General features: G+C 35.6%; 1 protein-coding gene and 1 long non-coding RNA gene across 4 annotated transcripts in view; both read right to left on the bottom strand.

Moving 5' to 3' along the window:
• Positions 1-12,133: 12,133 nt before the first annotated feature.
• On the bottom strand, positions 12,134-15,147 carry LOC144464350 (uncharacterized). The gene is made up of 3 exons (XR_013492077.1): positions 14,986-15,147; positions 14,875-14,915; positions 12,134-13,577 (listed from the first exon to the last, which is right to left on the bottom strand). It is a non-coding gene; the product is annotated as an uncharacterized LOC144464350 (long non-coding RNA).
• A 3,411-nt stretch (positions 15,148-18,558) lies between these two features.
• The window catches only part of prdm6 (PR domain containing 6), a 188,356-nt gene continuing 180,884 nt past the window's right edge, over positions 18,559-26,030 (bottom strand). For 2 of the 3 annotated variants that reach the window (XM_078171166.1, XM_078171165.1), the window contains exon 9: positions 18,559-23,554. In XM_078171166.1, the coding sequence (XP_078027292.1) occupies positions 23,440-23,554 (115 nt within the window). In that variant the 3' untranslated portion in view covers positions 18,559-23,439. The remainder of the gene's footprint in view (positions 23,555-26,030) is intronic. The other variant, XM_078171167.1, reaches the window with a different exon arrangement.

The raw sequence follows: 26,030 nt of genomic DNA, 5'->3' as shown, positions 1-26,030 counted from the left end.
ATACTATGACTTTTTTTCATGATTTCGGATGACATGCTATACTATGACTTTTCATGATTTCGGACAACATGCTATATACTATGACTTTTTTTTCATGATTTTGGACGACATGCTATACTATGACGATTTTTCAAGATTTCAGACGACATGCTATACTATGACGATTTTTCATGATGTCGGACAACATGCTATACTATGAATTTTTTTTTATGATTTTGGACGACATGCTATACTATGACGATTTTTCATGATGTCGGACGAAATGCTATACTATGACTTTTTTTCATGATTTTGAACAACATGCTACACTATGACTTTTTTTCATGATTTTGGATGACATGCTATACTATGACTTTTTTTTCATGATTTTGGGCGACATGCTATACTATGACGATTTGTCTAGATTTCGGACGACATGCTATATTATGTCGATTTTTCATGATGTCGGACGACATGCTATACTATGACTTTTTTTCATGATTTTGGACGACATGCTATACTATGACTTTTTTTTCATGATTTTGGACGACATGCTATACTATGACTTTTTTTTCATGATTTTGGACGACATGCTATACTATGACTTTTTTTTCATGATTTCGGACGACATGCTATACTATGACTTTTTTTCATGATTTCGGACGACATGCTATACTATGACTTTTTTTCATGATTTCGGACGACATGCTATACTATGACTTTTTTTCATGATTTCGGACGACATGCTATACTATGACTTTTTTTCATGATTTCGGATGACATACTATACTATGACTTTTCATGATTTCGGACAACATGCTATACTATGACTTTTTTTTCATGATTTTGGGCGACATGCTATACTATGACGATTTGTCTAGATTTCGGACGACATGCTATATTATGACGATTTTTCAAGATTTTGGACGACATGCTATACTATGTCGATTTTTCATGATGTCGGACGACATGCTATACTATGACTTTTTTTCATGATTTTGGACGACATGCTATACTATGACGATTTTTCATGATGTCGGACGACATGCTATACTATGACTTTTTTTCATGATTTTGGACGACATGCTATACTATGACTTTTTTTCATGATTTTGGACAACATGCTATATACTATGACTTTTTTTTCATGATTTTGGACGTCATGCTATACTATGACGATTTTTCAAGATTTCAGACGACATGCTATACTGTGACGATTTTTCATGATGTCGGACGACATGCTATACTATGAATTTTTTTTCATGATTTTGGACGATATGCTATACTATGACGATTTTTCATGATGTCGGACGACATGCTATACTATGACTTTTTTTCATGATTTTGGATGACATGCTACACTATGACTTTTTTTCATGATTTTGGATGACATGCTATACTATGACTTTTTTTTCATGATTTTGGGCGACATGCTATACTATGACGATTTGTCTAGATTTCGGACGACATGCTATACTATGACGATTTTTCAAGATTTTGGACGACATGCTATACTATGACGATTTTTCATGATGTCGGACGACATGCTATACTATGACTTTTTTTCATGATTTTGGATGACATGCTATACTATGACTTTTTTTTATGATTTTGGACGACATGCTATACTATGACAATTTGTCTAGATTTCGGACGACATGCTATACTATGACGATTTTTCAAGATTTCAGACGACATGCTATACTATGACGATTTTTCATGATGTCGGACAACATGCTATACTATGACTTTTTTTTCATGATTTTGGACGACATGCTATAATATGACGATTTTTCATGATGTCGGACGACATGCTATACTATGACTTTTTTTCATGATTTTGGACGACATGCTATACTATGACTTTTTTTCATGATTTTGGACAACATGCTATACTATGACTTTTTTTCATGATTTTGGACAACATGCTATACTATGACTTTTTTTCATGATGTCGGACGACATGCTATACTATGACAATTTGTCTAGATTTCAGACGACATGCTATACTATGACGATTTTTCATGATTTCAGACGACATGCTATACTATTACTTTTTTTCATGATTTTGGACGACATGCTATACTATGACTTTTTTTCATGATTTTAGACGACATGCTATACTATGACATTTTTCATGGTTTTGGACGACATGCTATACTATGACGATTTGTCTAGATTTCGGACGACATGCTATACTATGACGATTTTTCAAGATTTCAGACGACATGCTATACTATGACGATTTTTCATGATGTCGGACGACATGCTATACTATGACTTTTTTTCATGATTTTGGACGACATGCTATACTATGACTTTTTTTCATGATTTTGGACAACATGCTATACTATGACTTTTTTTCATGATTTTGGACGACATGCTATACTATGACGATTTTTCAAGATTTCAGACGACATGCTATACTATGACGATTTTTCATGATTTTGGACGACATGCTATACTATGACTTTTCATGATTTCGAACGACATGCTATACGATGACTTTTTTTTCATGATTTTGGACGACATGCTATACTATGACTTTTTTCATGATTTTGGACGACATGCTATACTATGACAATTTTTCAAGATTTCAGACGACATGCTATACTATGACGATTTTTCATGATGTCGGACGACATGCTATACTATGACTTTTTTCATGATTTTGGACGACATACTATACTATGACTTTTTTCATGATTTTGGACGACATGCTATACTATGACTTTTTTTCATGATTTTGGACAACATGCTATACTTTGACTTTTTTTCATGATTTTGGACGACATGCTATACTATGACGATTTTTCAAGATTTCAGACGACATGCTATACTATGACGATTTTTCATGATTTTGGACGACATGCTATACTATGACTTTTCATGATTTCGGACGACATGCTATACGATGACTTTTTTTTCATGATTTTGGACGACATGCTATACTATGACTTTTTTCATGATTTTGGACGACATACTATACTATGACTTTTTTCATGATTTTGGACGACATGCTATACTATGACATTTTTCATGGTTTCGGATGACATGCTATACTATGACATTTTTCATGGTTTCGTAAGACATGCTATACTATGACTTCTTTCATGATTTCAGAACGACATGCTATACTATGACTTTTTTTCATGATTTTGGATTACATGCTATACTATGGCTTTTTTCATGATTTCGCACGACATGCTGTACTATGACTTTTTTCATGATTTCGGACGACATGCTATACTATGACTTTTTTTTCATGGTTTGGGACAACATGCTATACTATGACGAATTTTCATGATTTTGGACGACATGCTATACTATGCCGATTTTTCATGATTTCGGACGACATGCTATACTATGACGATTTTTCATGATTTCGGTCGACATGTTATACTATGACATTTTGCATGGTTTCGTAAAACATGCTTTACTATGACATTTTTCATGGTTTCGTAAAACATACTATACTATGACTTTTTTTCATGATTTCGGACGACATGCTATACTATGACTTTTTTCATGATTTCGGACGACATGCTATACTACGACTTTTTTTTCATGATTTTGGGCGACATGCTATACTATGACGATTTGTCTAGATTTCGGACGACATGCTATACTATGACGATTTTTCAAGATTTTGGACGACATGCTATACTATGTCGATTTTTCATGATGTCGGACGACATGCTATACTATGACTTTTTTTCATGATTTTGGATGACATGCTATACTATGACGATTTTTCATGATGTCGGACGACATGCTATACTATGAATTTTTTTTCATGATTTTGGACGACATGCTATACTATGACGATTTTTCATGATGTCGGACGACATGCTATACTATGACTTTTTTTCATGATTTTGGACGACATGCTATACTATGTCGATTTTTCATGATGTCGGAGAACATGCTATACTATGACTTTTTTTCATGATTTTGGACAACATGCTATACTATGACTTTTTTTTCATGATTTTGGACGACATGCTATACTATGACTTTTTTTCATGATTTTGGACGACATGCTATACTATGACTTTTTTTCATGATTTCGGACGACATGCTATACTATGACTTTTTTTCATGATTTCGGACGACATGCTATACTATGACTTTTTTTCATGATTTCGGATGACATGCTATACTATGACTTTTCATGATTTCGGACAACATGCTATATACTATGACTTTTTTTTCATGATTTTGGACGACATGCTATACTATGACGATTTTTCAAGATTTCAGACGACATGCTATACTATGACGATTTTTCATGATGTCGGACAACATGCTATACTATGAATTTTTTTTTATGATTTTGGACGACATGCTATACTATGACGATTTTTCATGATGTCGGACGAAATGCTATACTATGACTTTTTTTCATGATTTTGGATGACATGCTACACTATGACTTTTTTTCATGATTTTGGATGACATGCTATACTATGACTTTTTTTTCATGATTTTGGGCGACATGCTATACTATGACGATTTGTCTAGATTTCGGACGACATGCTATATTATGTCGATTTTTCATGATGTCGGACGACATGCTATACTATGACTTTTTTTCATGATTTTGGACGACATGCTATACTATGACTTTTTTTTCATGATTTTGGACGACATGCTATACTATGACTTTTTTTTCATGATTTTGGACGACATGCTATACTATGACTTTTTTTTCATGATTTCGGACGACATGCTATACTATGACTTTTTTTCATGATTTCGGACGACATGCTATACTATGACTTTTTTTCATGATTTCGGACGACATGCTATACTATGACTTTTTTTCATGATTTCGGACGACATGCTATACTATGACTTTTTTTCATGATTTCGGATGACATACTATACTATGACTTTTCATGATTTCGGACAACATGCTATACTATGACTTTTTTTTCATGATTTTGGGCAACATGCTATACTATGACGATTTGTCTAGATTTCGGACGACATGCTATATTATGACGATTTTTCAAGATTTTGGACGACATGCTATACTATGTCGATTTTTCATGATGTCGGACGACATGCTATACTATGACTTTTTTTCATGATTTTGGACGACATGCTATACTATGACGATTTTTCATGATGTCGGACGACATGCTATACTATGACTTTTTTTCATGATTTTGGACGACATGCTATACTATGACTTTTTTTCATGATTTTGGACAACATGCTATATACTATGACTTTTTTTTCATGATTTTGGACGACATGCTATACTATGACGATTTTTCATGATGTCGGACGACATGCTATACTATGACTTTTTTTCATGATTTTGGACGACATGCTATACTATGACTTTTTTTCATGATTTTGGACAACATGCTATATACTATGACTTTTTTTTCATGATTTTGGACGACATGCTATACTATGACGATTTTTCAAGATTTCAGACGACATGCTATACTGTGACGATTTTTCATGATGTCGGACGACATGCTATACTATGAATTTTTTTTATGATTTTGGACGATATGCTATACTATGACGATTTTTCATGATGTCGGACGACATGCTATACTATGACTTTTTTTCATGATTTTGGATGACATGCTATACTATGACGATTTTTCATGATGTCGGACGACATGCTATACTATGACTTTTTTTCATGATTTTGGATGACATGCTACACTATGACTTTTTTTCATGATTTTGGATGACATGCTATACTATGACTTTTTTTTCATGATTTTGGGCGACATGCTATACTATGACGATTTGTCTAGATTTCGGACGACATGCTATACTATGACGATTTTTCAAGATTTTGGACGACATGCTATACTATGACGATTTTTCATGATGTCGGACGACATGCTATACTATGACTTTTTTTCATGATTTTGGATGACATGCTATACTATGACTTTTTTTAATGATTTTGGACGACATGCTATACTATGACAATTTGTCTAGATTTCGGACGACATGCTATACTATGACGATTTTTCAAGATTTCAGACGACATGCTATACTATGACGATTTTTCATGATGTCGGACAACATGCTATACTATGACTTTTTTTTCATGATTTTGGACGACATGCTATAATATGACGATTTTTCATGATGTCGGACGACATGCTATACTATGACTTTTTTTCATGATTTTGGACGACATGCTATACTATGACTTTTTTTCATGATTTTGGACAACATGCTATACTATGACTTTTTTTCATGATTTTGGACAACATGCTATACTATGACTTTTTTTCATGATGTCGGACGACATGCTATACTATGACAATTTGTCTAGATTTCAGACGACATGCTATACTATGACGATTTTTCATGATTTCAGACGACATGCTATACTATGACTTTTTTTCATGATTTTGGACGACATGCTATACTATGACTTTTTTTCATGATTTTAGACGACATGCTATACTATGACATTTTTCATGGTTTTGGACGACATGCTATACTATGACGATTTGTCTAGATTTCGGACGACATGCTATACTATGACGATTTTTCAAGATTTCAGACGACATGCTATACTATGACGATTTTTCATGATGTCGGACGACATGCTATACTATGACTTTTTTTCATGATTTTGGACGACATGCTATACTATGACTTTTTTTCATGATTTTGGACAACATGCTATACTATGACTTTTTTTCATGATTTTGGACGACATGCTATACTATGACGATTTTTCAACATTTCAGACGACATGCTATACTATGACGATTTTTCATGATTTTGGACGACATGCTATACTATGACTTTTCATGATTTCGGACGACATGCTATACGATGACTTTTTTTTCATGATTTTGGACGACATGCTATACTATGACTTTTTTTCATGATTTTGGACGACATGCTATACTATGACAATTTTTCAAGATTTCAGACGACATGCTATACTATGACGATTTTTCATGATGTCGGACGACATGCTATACTATGACTTTTTTCATGATTTTGGACGACATACTATACTATGACTTTTTTCATGATTTTGGACGACATGCTATACTATGACTTTTTTTCATGATTTTGGACAACATGCTATACTATGACTTTTTTTCATGATTTTGGACGACATGCTATACTATGACGATTTTTCAAGATTTCAGACGACATGCTATACTATGACGATTTTTCATGATTTTGGACGACATACTATACTATGACTTTTTTCATGATTTTGGACGACATGCTATACTATGACATTTTTCATGGTTTCGGATGACATGCTATACTATGACATTTTTCATGGTTTCGTAAGACATGCTATACTATGACTTCTTTCATGATTTCGGACGACATGCTATACTATGACTTTTTTTCATGATTTTGGATTACATGCTATACTATGGCTTTTTTCATGATTTCGCACGACATGCTGTACTATGACTTTTTTCATGATTTCGGACGACATGCTATACTATGACTTTTTTTTCATGGTTTGGGACAACATGCTATACTATGACGAATTTTCATGATTTTGGACGACATGCTATACTATGCCGATTTTTCATGATTTCGGACGACATGCTATACTATGACGATTTTTCATGATTTCGGTCGACATGTTATACTATGACATTTTTCATGGTTTCGTAAAACATGCTATACTATGACATTTTTCATGGTTTCGTAAAACATACTATACTATGACTTTTTTTCATGATTTCGGACGACATGCTATACTATGACTTTTTTCATGATTTCGGACGACATGCTATACTACGACTTTTTTTTCATGATTTTGGGCGACATGCTATACTATGACGATTTGTCTAGATTTCGGACGACATGCTATACTATGACGATTTTTCAAGATTTTGGACGACATGCTATACTATGTCGATTTTTCATGATGTCGGACGACATGCTATACTATGACTTTTTTTCATGATTTTGGACGACATGCTATACTATGACGATTTTTCATGATGTCGGACGACATGCTATACTATGAATTTTTTTTCATGATTTTGGACGACATGCTATACTATGACGATTTTTCATGATGTCGGACGACATGCTATACTATGACTTTTTTTCATGATTTTGGACGACATGCTATACTATGTCGATTTTTCATGATGTCGGAGAACATGCTATACTATGACTTTTTTTCATGATTTTGGACAACATGCTATACTATGACTTTTTTTTCATGATTTTGGACGACATGCTATACTATGACTTTTTTTCATGATTTCGGACGACATGCTATACTATGACTTTTTTTCATGATTTCGGACGACATGCTATACTATGACTTTTTTTCATGATTTCGGACGACATGCTATACTATGACTTTTTTTCATGATTTCGGATGACATGCTATACTATGACTTTTCATGATTTCGGACAACATGCTATATACTATGACTTTTTTTTCATGATTTTGGACGACATGCTATACTATGACGATTTTTCAAGATTTCAGACGACATGCTATACTATGACGATTTTTCATGATGTCGGACAACATGCTATACTATGAATTTTTTTTTATGATTTTGGACGACATGCTATACTATGACGATTTTTCATGATGTCGGACGAAATGCTATACTATGACTTTTTTTTCATGATTTTGGATGACATGCTACACTATGACTTTTTTTCATGATTTTGGATGACATGCTATACTATGACTTTTTTTTCATGATTTTGGGCGACATGCTATACTATGACGATTTGTCTAGATTTCGGACGACATGCTATATTATGTCGATTTTTCATGATGTCGGACGACATGCTATACTATGACTTTTTTTCATGATTTTGGACGACATGCTATACTATGACTTTTTTTTCATGATTTTGGACGACATGCTATACTATGACTTTTTTTTCATGATTTCGGACGACATGCTATACTATGACTTTTTTTTCATGATTTCGGACGACATGCTATACTATGACTTTTTTTCATGATTTCGGACGACATGCTATACTTTGACGATTTTTCATGATTTCGGACGACATGCTATACTATGACGTTTTTCATGATTTCAGACAACATGCTATACTTTGACTTTTTTCATGATTTTGTAAGAAATGCTATACTATGACGATTTTTCATGGTTTCGGACGACATGCTATACTATGACTGTTTTTCATGATTTTGGACGACATGCTATACTATGACTTTTTTTCATGATTTCGGACAACATGCTATATTATGACGATTTTTCAAGATTTTGGACGACATGCTATACTATGTCGATTTTTCATGATGTCGGACGACATGCTATACTATGACTTTTTTTCATGATTTTGGACGACATGCTATACTATGACGATTTTTCATGATGTCGGACGACATGCTATACTATGACTTTTTTTCATGATTTTGGACGACATGCTATACTATGACTTTTTTTCATGATTTTGGACAACATGCTATATACTATGACTTTTTTTTCATGATTTTGGACGACATGCTATACTATGACGATTTTTCAAGATTTCAGACGACATGCTATACTGTGACGATTTTTCATGATGTCGGACGACATGCTATACTATGAATTTTTTTTCATGATTTTGGACGATATGCTATACTATGACGATTTTTCATGATGTCGGACGACATGCTATACTATGACTTTTTTTCATGATTTTGGATGACATGCTACACTATGACTTTTTTTCATGATTTTGGATGACATGCTATACTATGACTTTTTTTTCATGATTTTGGGCGACATGCTATACTATGACGATTTGTCTAGATTTCGGACGACATGCTATACTATGACGATTTTTCAAGATTTTGGACGACATGCTATACTATGACGATTTTTCATGATGTCGGACGACATGCTATACTATGACTTTTTTTCATGATTTTGGATGACATGCTATACTATGACTTTTTTTTATGATTTTGGACGACATGCTATACTATGACAATTTGTCTAGATTTCGGACGACATGCTATACTATGACGATTTTTCAAGATTTCAGACGACATGCTATACTATGACGATTTTTCATGATGTCGGACAACATGCTATACTATGACTTTTTTTTCATGATTTTGGACGACATGCTATAATATGACGATTTTTCATGATGTCGGACGACATGCTATACTATGACTTTTTTTCATGATTTTGGACGACATGCTATACTATGACTTTTTTTCATGATTTTGGACAACATGCTATACTATGACTTTTTTTCATGATTTTGGACAACATGCTATACTATGACTTTTTTTCATGATGTCGGACGACATGCTATACTATGACAATTTGTCTAGATTTCAGACGACATGCTATACTATGACGATTTTTCATGATTTCAGACGACATGCTATACTATGACTTTTTTTCATGATTTTGGACGACATGCTATACTATGACTTTTTTTCATGATTTTAGACGACATGCTATACTATGACATTTTTCATGGTTTCGGACGACATGCTATACTATGCATTTTTTTTCATGATTTTGGACGACATGCTATACTATGACGATTTGTCTAGATTTCGGACGACATGCTATACTATGACGATTTTTCAAGATTTCAGACGACATGCTATACTATGACGATTTTTCATGATGTCGGACGACATGCTATACTATGACTTTTTTTCATGATTTTGGACGACATGCTATACTATGACTTTTTTTCATGATTTTGGACAACATGCTATACTATGACTTTTTTTCATGATTTTGGACGACATGCTATACTATGACGATTTTTCAAGATTTCAGACGACATGCTATACTATGACGATTTTTCATGATTTTGGACGACATGCTATACTATGACTTTTCATGATTTCGGACGACATGCTATACTATGACTTTTTTTTCATGATTTTGGACGACATGCTATACTATGACTTTTTTCATGATTTTGGACGACATGCTATACTATGACAATTTTTCAAGATTTCAGACGACATGCTATACTATGACGATTTTTCATGATGTCGGACGACATGCTATACTATGACTTTTTTCATGATTTTGGACGACATACTATACTATGACTTTTTTCATGATTTTGGACGACATGCTATACTATGACTTTTTTTCATGATTTCGGATGACATGCTATACTATGACATTTTTCATGGTTTCGGATGACATGCTATACTATGACATTTTTCATGGTTTCGTAAGACATGCTATACTATGACTTCTTTCATGATTTCGGACGACATGCTATACTATGACTTTTTTTCATGATTTTGGATTACATGCTATACTATGGCTTTTTTCATGATTTCGCACGACATGCTGTACTATGACTTTTTTCATGATTTCGGACGACATGCTATACTATGACTTTTTTTTCATGGTTTGGGACAACATGCTATACTATGACGAATTTTCATGATTTTGGACGACATGCTATACTATGCCGATTTTTCATGATTTCGGACGACATGCTATACTATGACGATTTTTCATGATTTCGGTCGACATGTTATACTATGACATTTTTCATGGTTTCGTAAAACATGCTATACTATGACATTTTTCATGGTTTCGTAAAACATACTATACTATGACTTTTTTTCATGATTTCGGACGACATGCTATACTATGACTTTTTTCATGATTTCGGACGACATGCTATACTATGCCGATTTTTCATGATTTCGCACGACATGCTATACTATGACTTTTTTCATGATTTTGATGACATGCTGTACTATGTTGTTTTCTTCATGATTTTGGATGACATGCTATACTATGACATTTTTTTATGGTTTTTGACAACATGCTCTACTATGACTTTTTTTTCATGATTTTGATGACATGCTATACTATGATGTGTTTTTCATGTTTTTTGACGACATACTCTACTATGACACTGTTTCATGATTTCGGATGCCACAGAATACTATGACACTTTTTCTTAATTTTGGATGACATACTATACTATGATGTTTTTTCATGGTTATTGACAACATGCTATGAAATGACATATTTCATGATTTTTGACATCATGCTTTCAGATGACATTTTCTTTTCATGTTTTTTGATGAAATGCTATACTATACATTTTTTGACATACTATACCAAAAATCTTTGTCTTGCAATTTTTATACAGACTATACTATGACTTTACCTGTAATGCTATACTATGACCCTTGTTTTGGAATTTTTGTGATATACCATACTAAATGCAGTCCGTGAGGTTTATTTTTAATGGGAGCTAAAAGAGTAATCTTGGTCAAATATAGCTCAGAGTTTACTCACAGTAGTGCTAGAGGCCAAAGCAATGCCATCCAGAGAAACTGTATCATCAGACAAAGAATTTCTGAGGTGTTTGGGGCCAAGAACAATAACTTCAGTTTTGTCTGAATTTAACGTCAGGAAATTGCAGTTCATCCAGGTTTTTATGTCTTTAAGGCATTTTTGAAGTTTAGTTAATTGATCTATTTCTTCTGCTTTTATCGATAAATACATTTGTGTATCATGTGCATAGCAATGGAAATTTACAGAGTAAGTTCTAATGGTGTTACCTAAAGGAAGCATATATAAAGGGAACAGAATTGGTCCAAGCACAGAACCTTGTGGAACACCAAAACAAACTTTAGTGCACAGAGATGATCATGAACAGGAGCGAATTGATAATGATGAGATAAATGAGATTTTTTTTTTAATATACCATACTTTTTCTTTTTTTGTGAATTTTTTTGGACAAACAGTACTATGACTTTTTTGGGCCATTTTTGACATATTATACTATGACTTTTTGTGATAATTGTTTTGTATTTCATGACATGATATACGTTGGTGCTTTTTTTTTTTACATACTATACTATGACTTTTTTTTGCAGTATTTTGGGACATACTATACTATGGCACTTTTTTTGGATATATTATGCTGTGACTCTTGCAACTTGTTTGACATGCTATACTATGACACTTTTTCTTGCAATTTTTAACATACTATAGTTTGACTCTTTTTTGCATTCTTTGACAATATGCAATGATGGGTTTTTTGTTTGTTTTTGACGACATGCCATACAATGACATTTTTTCATGATATTTGAAGACATACTACACTATGCCTTTTTTATGCATTTCTTTTTTTGACAAGGTGATTTTTTTTTGCATTTTTTTACATACTATGCTATGGCCTTTTTTGCAATTGTTTTAAAATACTTTACTATGACGTGTTTTTTTTTTTTTTTTGGCATTTTGTTCGACATACTATACTATGATTTTTTTCAATTGAAATTTGTATGGTATACTATACCATGACTTTTTAATGCATTTTTTTCACATGGTATATATTATGACTTAACTACTCTATGTACATTTTAATAGTTTATTCTATAACAATGTTTTGGTACTCAAAAAATGAAATAATTAAAATTTCAAACAAACACACATAAAAATAAATTTGAAAACATCCTTGAAGATAAAGTAATAAAAGTGAAGCAGTGGAAGATCAGCTGCAGACAGATGACACGTCTTATCACATGTACAACAACACACACAGTGCTGCATGTGTGTGTGTTGACATGTGGGCCCTCAGCGCTGACGGTGAGCAGATGTTCCCAACTCATCCATCTGCTGAGAGGAGGAGGAGGAGGGTGGAGAGGAGAGGAAGATAGAGAGGAGAAGAAAGGAGAGAGCAGCAGAATAAATGTGTAAAGTGAAATCCTCCTTTAAAATCTTATCAGCTGAGTGTTTTTATCTGAAATTCCTGCAAAACTTAGTTTGACTGATAACTGACTGAATCCTGCAAGCGCGCGCACACACACACACACACACACACACACCCCTGTATTTCGATACTTGTGTGGACACTAATTGATGAACTGCATTCCATAACCACTTACACTAATCTGAATAATCCAAACCTAATTCTAACCTGAAACTTAAAGGGATAGTTCAGGATTTTTAAGTGGGGCTGTGTGAGATACCTATCTATAAACCTTTCTACTGTAGACAGTATGGTGTTTTTGGTGGGCGGGGCTTAGCTGGAGGCAAAACAATTCTCCAAAGACATTAACCAGCACAAGCTAGCAAGTTATTTTGATTTGTTTAAGACAGTGGAGGAAGATGATGCGAGTGGTGCGTTCAGAAATACTCATTCCGAGTGCCGACTGTGCTGTGGCACAAACTCGACTGTTCGTAAATTCCGCACTCTCAGAGTGACAGAGTCAGACTGAATTTACCAACGCACCACGTCAGGTCACTCACTCTCCGGAACCACCAGCGTTACTTGAATAAGTAAACACTGACCAATTGGACCAGACTGGCCGACCCGTATGCTCTCTCTCAGTGGATGGATGATGTCACCTCCAGTTTGTTTTGCTACGGACGCTAACGAAGCTAACGTTAGCTAATGTGCTAAAAAGTTAGCTTTCCAGAGAAATCCAATATTCCTCTTAATCCCTCCCCAGTTTCTGATGAGGTGGACATGATAACCCTTAACACACATAACATTATTCATCCCTACAACAGGAAGTACTTTTGTTGACGGGCAGTGGCGGCTGGTTTTGAGCCATGACTCCTTCTATTCTGGCTCCCAGTAGCACAACAGACCACATTTTAAGACTCACCAGTCTGCTCCCGAAACAGGGAGCATGCCAACTACCATCTACTGTATGTAATACACTGACTATAGATAAATATCTCACACAGCCCCACATCAAACATCCTGAACTATCCCTTTTAAAATCGAGTCTGAACCCTCAAACAGGCCTTTGAAGGTCTGTCCAAAGGTGATCAGCCAAAATGTCCTCACATTCCAAAATGTCCTCACTCTGATGGTCTAAAATTCCAATCGGTGCCCATAAAGGTAGTTGTACAAGTATGCACACACACAGATTACAGAATAAACAAAACTCACTTTTATACTCACATATGAGGACAGAAGAAGACAGATCCATCAAGTTTAGATTTCTGAAATAAAAACAAAACAAACCTGTTTTCAGGAAACAGGTTTAAAGTGCAGCAGCAAAACAAATCTCACCTCAGGGTCCTTTTAGCTCCAGTTGTGGAGCTTTTCATCATATCACATGATTTTCCTCCTCAGTTGTTGTGGAACTGCAGATATTACCACATACTGTAGGCCTACACCACCTCTTCAAACACACATACACACCACAGGGCTGCGAGATGTCTCTGAGACATCTTCACCTGGGAAATGATGAAAAACACAACAAAATACAGACCAAAAAAAAATCACACATAAACAAACATGTTGAGTCACATTATCAACAATCAGGCCTAACACACATACACACACATACACACACACACACACACACACACACACAGACGGTTACCAGCAGACAGATTTTCTCACAGTGAAATTTTCCAACATGTTTCCAATTAAAACTAAAAAAACCTCAGTGGCTTCATGTCTAATTGGTTTTGAAAGTGCGACCTCTCGTCTGCTTAATATTTTCCCCCGACAGGAAATTCCACCCAAAAGCAAACCATTACAACCATCAAACACACACACATACACACACACACACACACACACACTGCGGTAAAGCCAATGAACTTCACTGATACCTGACTAACACTGTTATTACTGACGTCCTGTTTCTGTATAATATTCTTTTCTCTCTTGTCACTGTCACAGTTGATAAAAATACTCTGACCTCAGTTTAAAGGTTTGCCTTCTTTACTTGATTTCTATTTTGGGAGAAATTCTACTTTTCTTGTGTCACATTTCAGTAGGAAAAATATTTGGGGTTTTTTCTTTTATCTGACAGCTGTAGTTACAGGTAACTTCTTAAATTCAACTGACTCATACCACTGTCACTGGACTTTGTCATTTAGATTAGAAAGCTTTTATAATTTCTGTCTCCAAATGTTCTTTTGCAGTCTTGTTTTTATTCTATTATTATTGTAGTATTTTTTTTATTTTTTTTATTTAATTTGTCTGTAATTATTTCCAACCTGCTGCTGCAACAACCAAATACTCCCTCAGGCAATCAGTAAAGGTTTATTTAACATGATGTACAATATTAGAAAAAACAGTACAAATCCCACTTTCAACAGGAAGTGTTAAAGGGTCTAAAGTCTCCTAATGAGTTATCGTGCTGCTCTGTTACTGATTTGCTAACAAAGTCAGCATGTCAACTTGTATGTCAAAGGTCGGAGCTTATTTCTGCTGCCTTCAAGTGGCTAAAAAAAGTAGTAGTTTAGTTTTATTTGTATCTAATTTGGTGGACTTTCATCACTTTAAACACTCTAAAAGGGATTTCTTCACAATGTCTATTTGCACTTTAGACACTGAGGACATTTTTACTGATATTTGACTTTAGATTTTTCACAATAGGCACATTATGCCAAAGTGACTTTTCACTAAAATATCATCAAGCTATTGTTTGTTTACAGAAACCTTCTTCAGTTCCATTATTTATAACCTGATTACACTCAGTGTCCCTGCAGTCACGTCAGTCCTGTTTTTCTACAACTATGATCAACAATTATTTATTTTTTCTTTTGCTGCTTCCAAGTGTTTTATTTGTTACACAATCCAAGTATAACTATCACATTGTGAAGATGTTTTTTATTATTTAGGTGGAGGTTAAGAATCAGATATTGTCTCTATGTCTTTTTTCAATTTTAACTTGTTCAAATAAATAAAACTCAAAACAGTCATAACCCCTGTTTTTGCTCCTCGCTCTCAGTCAGCAGTTTCCCTCAATCTGTTTTTGTTCTTTCACACTAACTGCTTCTAATTAAAACTACCACTTCCATAATCTCATTACATGTAATCTAATCTGGACTCATTCACGTTTGTCGGACAGAAAAAAAGAAAAAGGCATGAACCTTTAGGTTGTGTGATCATTTGTTTGGCCTGGAGGTTTGGATCCGGTTCCCACGGTGAAAAAAAACCAGCTGTGATTGATGTTTAAAAACTCGGACTGTGTTTGTTTTGGTGAATTTGTCGAATCCTCGCAGGAATAATCTCCGAAATCAGACTGGAAAGTGGAAAGTCCAGTTTGTGTTTGCAGACTGTTGGAGCTGAGGTCAAGGTGGGGCTGTGTGTGTGTGTGTGTGTGTGTGTGTGTGTTATGAGCAGAAAGTAGAGGCAGCTGTTGATCGGCCACTAAACTTTCTGTGTGGCAGCTGATATAAAGATAAATTACTGGTTGAGCTCGAAACACATTTAAGTGATAATTTCAGGAGATTTGAAGCCACACCCCCTTTTCTAAATGCACCAGTCACGGTTAAGCAACAGCTGACAAGTAATTATTGTTAAAAAAAAATACAGAATAATCTCTGCCTTGATCTTTAAGTTTCCTTTGCATTGAATCATTTTTTACAATGATTATTAGGACCACACTGAGGGGGGAAAGATTTAAAGAATAAAGTCATAATATATAAAAATAAAAACATAATTACGAGACTTATGTTGTAGTTTTGAGCACAGAAAAAAGTCCTAATTTTACAAGGATAAAGTTGTAAATAAGAGAAGAAAGTATATTACTACAAAGAAGTCATAATTACAAGCATTAAAGGCAATTTAGAGAAAAGACATAATATTACAAGAATAAATTGTAAATTTGACAAAAAAAATCATTACAATAGTAAAGTTGTAAATACGAAAATTAAGTCAAAATTTGTAAAAAAAAAAAAAAAATAAATAAAAAAAAATGTAATATTGGGAGAATGAAGTTGTAATATAATGAGAATAAAGTCAGAATATTTTAAGAAAAAAAGTTGTGTGATTACAAGAAAGTCATAATATTGAGAATACAGTCACTATCAGAGAATTAAGTCATTATTACGACAATAAAGTCATGATTTAATGAGAAATAAGTCAGAATATTACAAGAAGAAAACATTATCTTAAAAGGACATAATTATGAGAATAAAGTTGTAATTTTAAGAATTTTTTTAATACTGTACGAATAAAGTCATAATTTAATGAGAATAAAGTCAAAATACTTTTAGAAAATAAGTTGTAAAATTACAAGAGTAAAGTCATTGATATGACAATAAAGTTATAATTACAAACATTTTACAAGTTTAAAGTCATGATTTAATGAGAATGAAGTCAGATTACCTCAAGAAAAAAGTAACATTACGAGGAGTTGTAATCATAAGAATAAAGTCATAATTAAATGAGAATAAAGTCAGTCGAGCCCATAGACTGTCAGGAAATGCTAAAACATGGGCATGTAATCTGATCAATTTATAAAGATAATGTACGAGTCAAAGGATATTCTCATATGACTTTTGTCCCAATATCTAACAACTTTTTACTTGAAACATTACAAATGTTTTTCTTGAAAAATCTAATTTATCCCATAATATTATGACTTAATTATCAAAACTGTGACTTCATTGTAGTTTTCAGTCTTAACTGGTAAAAATCACTTGAAAAGTTGAGGCACGTATCACTTTGTATTTGTATTTATTTTTTCGTCAATGTCAAAATTCTTATCAAAGGTTTTTGTTAATTTCTAGAGAAGAGTGAAGCAGTTTCACAGGAAAAATATGTGTTGATCAATGTATCATCTGTAAGGTGTCGTGGACAAACACTGTCGAACAATAAAACCACAGAGAGAATAACTGATAAGAATCAAAACTGGATTTCAGCTTTATTTCCTATGGAACAACATCTTTTTGGTTTTTGATCTCATTTTGTCATTCGTTAAAAAAAAGGGGGGGAGGGGGGGGGGGGGTGAGTCAGAGAAATCATGCAAACAAGATCAAGTCAAAATGGGGCCATAAGAGTCTGTTTGGCATGACTGGTTTTGTTTTCCATCAGAATCTGTCAGTCATATTACAGAGGAAATGATTATCATCATCAGAACGTCAGAGCAAGACTCAGTTTGTGTTCAGCTGATCCGAGACGCTGATTTCTTCCAGAAAAACGTTTTATATTTCCAACCAATTGTGGATAAAGTAATGCTGTCTGTTCAAGATTTCCAATTGATAACTTGACATTCAATTTCTGTTTGGGATTTAAATTGTCACCTGAAGAACAGATGAATTTAAATTTAGAGACCTGTTTCCAAGGTGGGTCTTAAATGAAGATTGGATTTAAAAATAAACTTTTTAAAACAAGTTCCTTGAGGCTACTTTGGGTACTTCTACCTCAGTCTGCGAATGTCTACATTTCCAAAAACTAATTAGTACTTACTTACTTTTCTTGTAATTTGGGGTATTTTTCTTTCAAACTAGTGACTGCTGAAGGACTTTTAGTCTCTAATCATATTTTGGATCCCGACAGATGTGAACATAAAGTGAATTTGCTCAGAGCTCTGGTTCGTATTCACCTTTGTGTTTTAGTCCGATAATTTCACCTCCCTTTGATCCATCATATAAAAATCCCCATAGCTTGTATTTTTCTATATTTACAGCATTGGATCAATCTGTATTCTGAATAAAGACATGTCTCAGTCAGGTGCAAACCGCTTTTACTTTTGGTAACATGAACAGGTCTGTAAGAGTTTGACGAGCAGTTGTTCGGTCCTGTAGAGCTGCCAACACCTCCCAGACTTTAGGATTTATTATCACATCACACAGTTGAAGAGGTTTACTATAAATGGAGATAAACCTGATGAATTTGAAATATAGGAACATGTTTTATTATGCAACACTTGATGATCTGCAGCTAACACATCAAGTTTTGGGAATAAACTCTCCATCTGTGAAAATGTGAAACTACTTTGTCACTCAGTACGTTTACATGACATCAGAGAACATTGATTTATTGTGTCAGTCCGACTAAAACTGGACTTTTAAAATACATGTATCTTACTGAAGTGAATTTCTCAAAGTTGCACGATTGGGAGTTGAATTCCTCCTGCATGTATACAGTCAATCAGACCCAAACTGGCCGAGGCGCTCTGAGCATGCTCCACAGTTTCTGCCCTGGGCTTTGACCCGGAAGTCCAATAGCATTAAATGTGTAAGAGAAGAAGAAGCCGGTAACAACATGGAGAAATCTACATCCAGAGCCGTGACTTTTTGGACGGATGAGGAGATACAGAATGGTGATTGTTTGGTCCGTGACGTAATACGTCAACAGGAAAAAGATCCAAAACTAACAAGCTGAGAGGAGGCATATCTGCACCTATCATAGAGGAGTCGCACACAGTTGGGTCAATAAATGGATTCTCATCTCAAGCTATAACCGTAGCTCGACTTCACTGTGCACGTAAACGTATGGAAGACATGGAAACACAGGTTAACAATAGGTTATTTTTATTTTTATGAATTGCTTCCATTTTCCTGGTTGTAACTTCAGAATTCATCTGCAGACTTTTATATATTGACTGATAGTTGCATCTGTTTAAAAGTATTGGCAGAACTGCAAATGAAATAAGTTCACAAAATTAGACAGAGTGTATGAAAACTGTTAAATAGTCAAAGAATCCAGTAAACAAGAAACATGTTGGTGTGGAGGTTCTGTAGGACAAACTGATACTTATGCTGATTGGATTGTGGAGCTAAGCAGCCAATCACAGAAGTAGATCAACGCTGCAGATAAGACACAAGTTGAGTTTCCATCCAAATGTAGCACATTTTATAGCGAGTATTTACACATAACTTGTACATGTTCTAGTTGTGCAGATTTTCCACCTCTAAAATAAATAAATAGACTGATCCTGAGTGTCAGTGACTGATGCTGCTCCAGAACTCTTACAGACGTTTGTGTGATTAAAGTAAAAGCAGTTTTTCCTGCAGTGAAACATCTTTTTGAGTTTTGGTTTGGACTGTAGATTTACATCCAGCAGGTTCAACACTCTGTTGGTCTTTGGGAAGAGAAGTTACAGATTATTATCATTAAAGCTTTTTTAACTCTCAGGCACAAAAACCTTTTTGGTGTTCATGTTATAATAACTGTGCTTTAACCCTCACTCGTTTTAATACAAAGTGTATCGTAATGACACGGGACTATTTACACATCTGAGATTGCTTGTGAATGGATTCAAACTTGAATCGCGTAGCAAATATACTCTATGAGACAAACACGAATCATGAGAGAGAGATGAGAAAGTATTTTTTTAAAACCAGAAACATTTGCCCTTTTTGGAACTGATGGTGTTTGTGCCTAAGATGATCAGACGTCATCTTTACCTGTTATCAAAAAAGAAGAAATGTAAGAAATGTTGACCCTGGAAATGTTTGAAACGGCAAGATGAAAAAACAAACAAACAAACTGGCTTTAACCCAAATACATTTTTAAACACATGCTGTGTCAACTTCATATTTAACGCTTTATGAACTGTGGGATTATTTCTATAAGAAATCACGTCCATTATCTCTTCAGTATTTCCCTCCTGTCTCTGCCATCTCTACATCTGACAACATCAAAAATTAAATAATCAACATTTCAAAACAAAAGTGCCCGAAGCATGATATGAGCAAGAAGATAAATATAATTTATGTTTGTTTTGTCCTTTCTTTTGGGATTTTTTTCTTGTTTCTTTTTTTTACAATACATACTCCATGTCATTTTATTTGTTCATTTTGTGATGTAAAACTGGAGCGTCGTCCTCAGACGTCCGTGTTGTTGCTCGTTGTGCATTCTCAGTCTGTTTGCTTTGGTCGCGCCCTCCTTTGGCATCGCTGTTGCAAATAAGAAAAAAAAAAAAAAAAAAAAAAGAGAGAAACCGAGAAGTAAAGCTACAGACAGACCGATCAGTCTGCATTTTTTGGTATTTCATTGTTTTTGTCCCGGTTTCAAGAAAGAGTTTTCTTTGGAGGGAATCCTGACTGGATTCCCCAAAAAGTCTCCAATAAATATCCTCATCCAAAAGAACTTTAAGTTTGTGAGTCCAACTATTTCGTCTTGAAGTTCTTCTTCTCTGCTGGGAAAATAAAAGGATCTTTGGTTTGGTTGAATCAGGATTCTCTCCAGCAGGATGAATGTGGCTTCAAAGTCTCTTCTCTGCAGAAGTCAGTCAGTCAGTAAAGTCAAATCTGTCAGCAGTCAGACTGTGGTCACACTGAGACAGCTAAATGTGAAAATGCTCCATTTTCAGGTGGTTTTCCTAAAAACTTCCGTCCACACTGAAACACCAGGACAGCAGGAAACAGAAAAATCTCTGTCTTCGTATTTTGGTCAGAAAACTGTGGCTCACAGCTAATGTTTGTCGAGCATCAACACAATAAAGACCATTTCATAAATAAGTCATTCTCATCTACACATTTTATTTCTGCTGTCAGAAACTACACTAAAAGTATAAAACAGGGCGGCACACTGTAATCATAATCAGAAATGGTCATTTTTACTGCAACATTTACGAGGCTCTGTACTAAACAAGCCTCTTCCCTTACGTCCAGAATAGGGCTGCCCCCTAAAAGTCGTTGGCCCAATCACAGCCGACAGATATCTTTCCCTTCTTCTGTAAATATTCAGTCTGATAAACACGGAAAGGTCGATCATGTTAGTGCAGGGCTAACCAGAGCTTTACATCTGTCCCACGGACGATCGGCCTACACACTTATAAACAGCTCCTGGAAGAAGATCAGCTCTGCACCTGCCGGCGCACTCTTGAAAGCTGGCACAGAAAAGGCACAAGAGTGGCACCCAGTGCCGGACCTCACGTTTTCCAGGTGGTTAAAGACGCAGCATGTGTACAGCCCCTAATTTCCAGGGCTGGTACCTGCGGTTATTCCACAGGCTAGTTATTAACATGTCGGGCAGGAAATCCAAAGTGTGGGATCATTTTGAGAAGGTGAAGGACGAACCCAAGGTGATATGTAAACTCATCTTCATTGGTCGACTACAAACATGACGTATCATCTGAAACATGGAAGTAGCTACATGCCCATTAGCCCACAGCGTCATTAACAGGCGGCTCGCTCAGTGTGTGACGTGCACTTGGAGATAAAATATAGGCCTATATTAATGAAGGTTCAGGACATTAGAAAGTGTCACATTTATCTTGCAAGTGTTTGATTTTTCCCCACATGGAAATTCTGACCAATCAAGAGCAGCTTTCTCACACAAGGCATTTTTAATGCTGCCGTGAGAACACAAACCAACTCTAGGCAGTTACGCAACTTGCAGCGTGTTTCTGTGTTTGGTTGTGTTTTCTCAATTTGCAGTATTTTTCCTAAATGCTGCGCACGTACTGTCAAACTGGGGAAAACCTTTTCATAATCTGCTTGTCAATTTTCATGTGTTTTCTTGAGTTGCAGTGTGTTGAGCTCTCTGGGCCACCGTAGTTTTGCTCCTGGAAAAAGGGACTGTTGGTGTGGACTGAATGCTCGGACAGCAGCACTCACACTGTCACTACAGCTGCAGCTGAAGTTGCTTTTGATATGACGTCCCGGTAAAACATCAAGTCGGCTTTTTCAGATTAATCTGCTATGGGAAAAAAAAAATTCCATTGAGGAAATCAGCGGTTTCATGTGGACGGAGAGTCAAAACAAAAAGATGCATTTTCATATTTAGTCTTAATGTGGACGTGGTGTTGGTCAGTAAACAGTCTGGGTGTTAATCCACCTCGATGGACTCGCTGCTCTCATTCACAGGTTTACACTCGTTGGGAAGTCGCTGGTGGCGGCTGAGCTGAGTCGCCTGTGTGAAGCTGCGGTCGCAACGCTCGCACCTGACACACACACGTATACAGAAACACACACACACACACACATTCAGGAGAAACACAAAAAGACAAATAAGAGACAGAGATTAGTTTAAGCTTGTAGGGAAGGTCGAAAAAACACAACACTGTTTGAGACTTTAAACAGCACAAAGACACACACAGACACAACCTTCAGATCTGTCAACACACACACCCACACCCACACACACACCTACACTTACACACACACACACACACCTCTCTGTTAACTCTAATATCCAGTGACAGTATAAAGTGTGTGTGAGGCCCAGCGGAGCAGCAAGCTGTAATTGTTGCCCTGATCTTCACAACCTGACCGACAAATTACACACACACACACACACACACACACACACACACACAGTCCACCTGTCAATAATCTATCAAGTGGTCTGGGGAGGGTATTCCCATCTCACACACACTTTTACACACACACACACAGCAGCACAGACAGGCCTGATAAAACAGCGTCACTGTCACTTTCAATAGAAAGAGAGAAGAGAGGGAGCTTTTAGTCTGAGATGGAGGGGAGTTAGGGGCAGTTAAATGTGTATGAATGTGTGTGTGTGTGTGTGTGCGTGTGTGTTGGGGGGGGGGGCTTCAAAGAGAAAGCTGTGTTGAGGTATTGGACTTAGCAGCCCTGAAACAAGACTAACATGCTGTTAAATAGATAGGAGGAGGAGGAGGGAGGGACGGAGGGAGGCGGTGTTAGTTAGATAAGGTGAGAGACACATTTTTTGTATCGCAGCTCAGTGTGGACTCAACGATGGTCATTTGGAAGCAATTTAACCGGCAGCCTTGCTAATTAAATGTGGTAAACACAGTAGAAACCAACAGTCTGTGTTAATGAGTTACTCACTTGGTTAATGTTGACTTTTTGTAGGAACCAGACGTGTTATATTATGTGTCAGTGGAAAAAAATGGTGACTTATTGGCCACGCAGAGATTTGTTTCTAACTCTTTTTGGAATTTCAGTGTGTCCAGAAGTAATCCCTCGTACCTGTGCTGCTTAATAACCAAGATAACAAAATCTAATGTTGGAATAAAATTACAACTGGAAGGGTTTAACACAGTGAAGGAATATCTCACCTGATGCAACAATACAGCTTATCTATGTTTTTTTATATCACCAGGGGCGCTGCCAGGGATTTTGGGCCCCATGAAAAGAATTTTTACTGGGCTGTACACACAGCTGGCCGGGAGGCTGCTGAAAATTTTTGATATTTTACATAAAACTATGCATTTTGATGGTATTTTTGAAAAAGACATTTGTGAATAAAGAACAATCTCTTCCTCCACTTCCACATTCCTCCCTGACAAACTTGAGGAGGATCCTGGACCTGGCTCTGTAGAGTGTACGTTACAGGGCTGACACAAAAAATTCAAAGCTCTGAATCTTCGTTCGATGGCACGGGATTTGATTGTGGAAAAAAAAAAAAAAAACGAATATTCTGCCTTTTTTCTCTCCCATTTTTTGGGGGGACCTTGAACGCAACACCATCTCCAACAAGGAAATAGAAAGCCCGACGTGCAATGAATGGAGACCTGTTATCCTGCTTGAACACAGACGACTAAATTCTTTCAACAATGTGACTCAAAATAATGTTAAAATAGATTTTATTGATGTAAAATAATATGCTGATGGTGACATTTTCCACCGGTCCGCTGCGCTCTGAGTCTGGTGTCAGTGACACATGCGGCTCTGAGTCGCGCATCTGTCTGCTTGCGCTGCAGTGAGCGCCGAGGGTTTTAATTTTTAGTGTTAAATCAAAAGTTAAACACTACTTATCAGCAACCAGAAGTGTTTTTTGTTTGTGAATATTTTTATCTTAATTCTAGAGTTGCGAGAAACTACCTTTTCACCATAATTTGTAAGTTATTAGTTAGTTTTCGCTCAGCAAAAAAACAAACAAACAAAAAAGTTGTTTGCTTGCTCATCCCTAACTAAAATGATCACCTTCTTCTGAATATTAACTTATTAATCTATAAGCTCCTTATGGACCAGGGACACAGTTAATATTCCATAACTTTCCACCACATGAACCACTAACAAACCCACCTTGCTTTTTGAAATACTGGGTGACATACTCTCGACCCTTTGCTTCTTTCTCCTCTCTTAGCTTCCTTTCTTTCCGTTTTCGGCTACCTGATTTTTGAGGCATATTGCCGTCTCCGCCTCCTTACCCGCTGTCTGTGACAAATTACGGTGCACTGCCGCTGATCCAGTCGGACTGAACCATTTTACATAAATAGAGAGGGGGGGCGTTAATGTTTCCAAAACAAATAAAGTTATTGTTAGCAGTACATTGTAAATAAAATATATTTGTGATTATAAGTTAGTTAATAACTTAGTGTCATATTATTTTTTGTCAGTATTATAATTTTATTAGGGGCCTCTCTGGGCCCCTCTTAATCATGGGCCCCTAGAATCCTTCTCCTTTTTCCCCCCTTTTCGGAGCCCCAG

The sequence above is a fragment of the Epinephelus lanceolatus genome, chromosome 9 (assembly GCF_041903045.1).
Source record: "Epinephelus lanceolatus isolate andai-2023 chromosome 9, ASM4190304v1, whole genome shotgun sequence".
Lineage (NCBI taxonomy): Eukaryota > Metazoa > Chordata > Actinopteri > Perciformes > Serranidae > Epinephelus > Epinephelus lanceolatus.
This window is presented reverse-complemented; position numbering and strand designations above follow the sequence as displayed.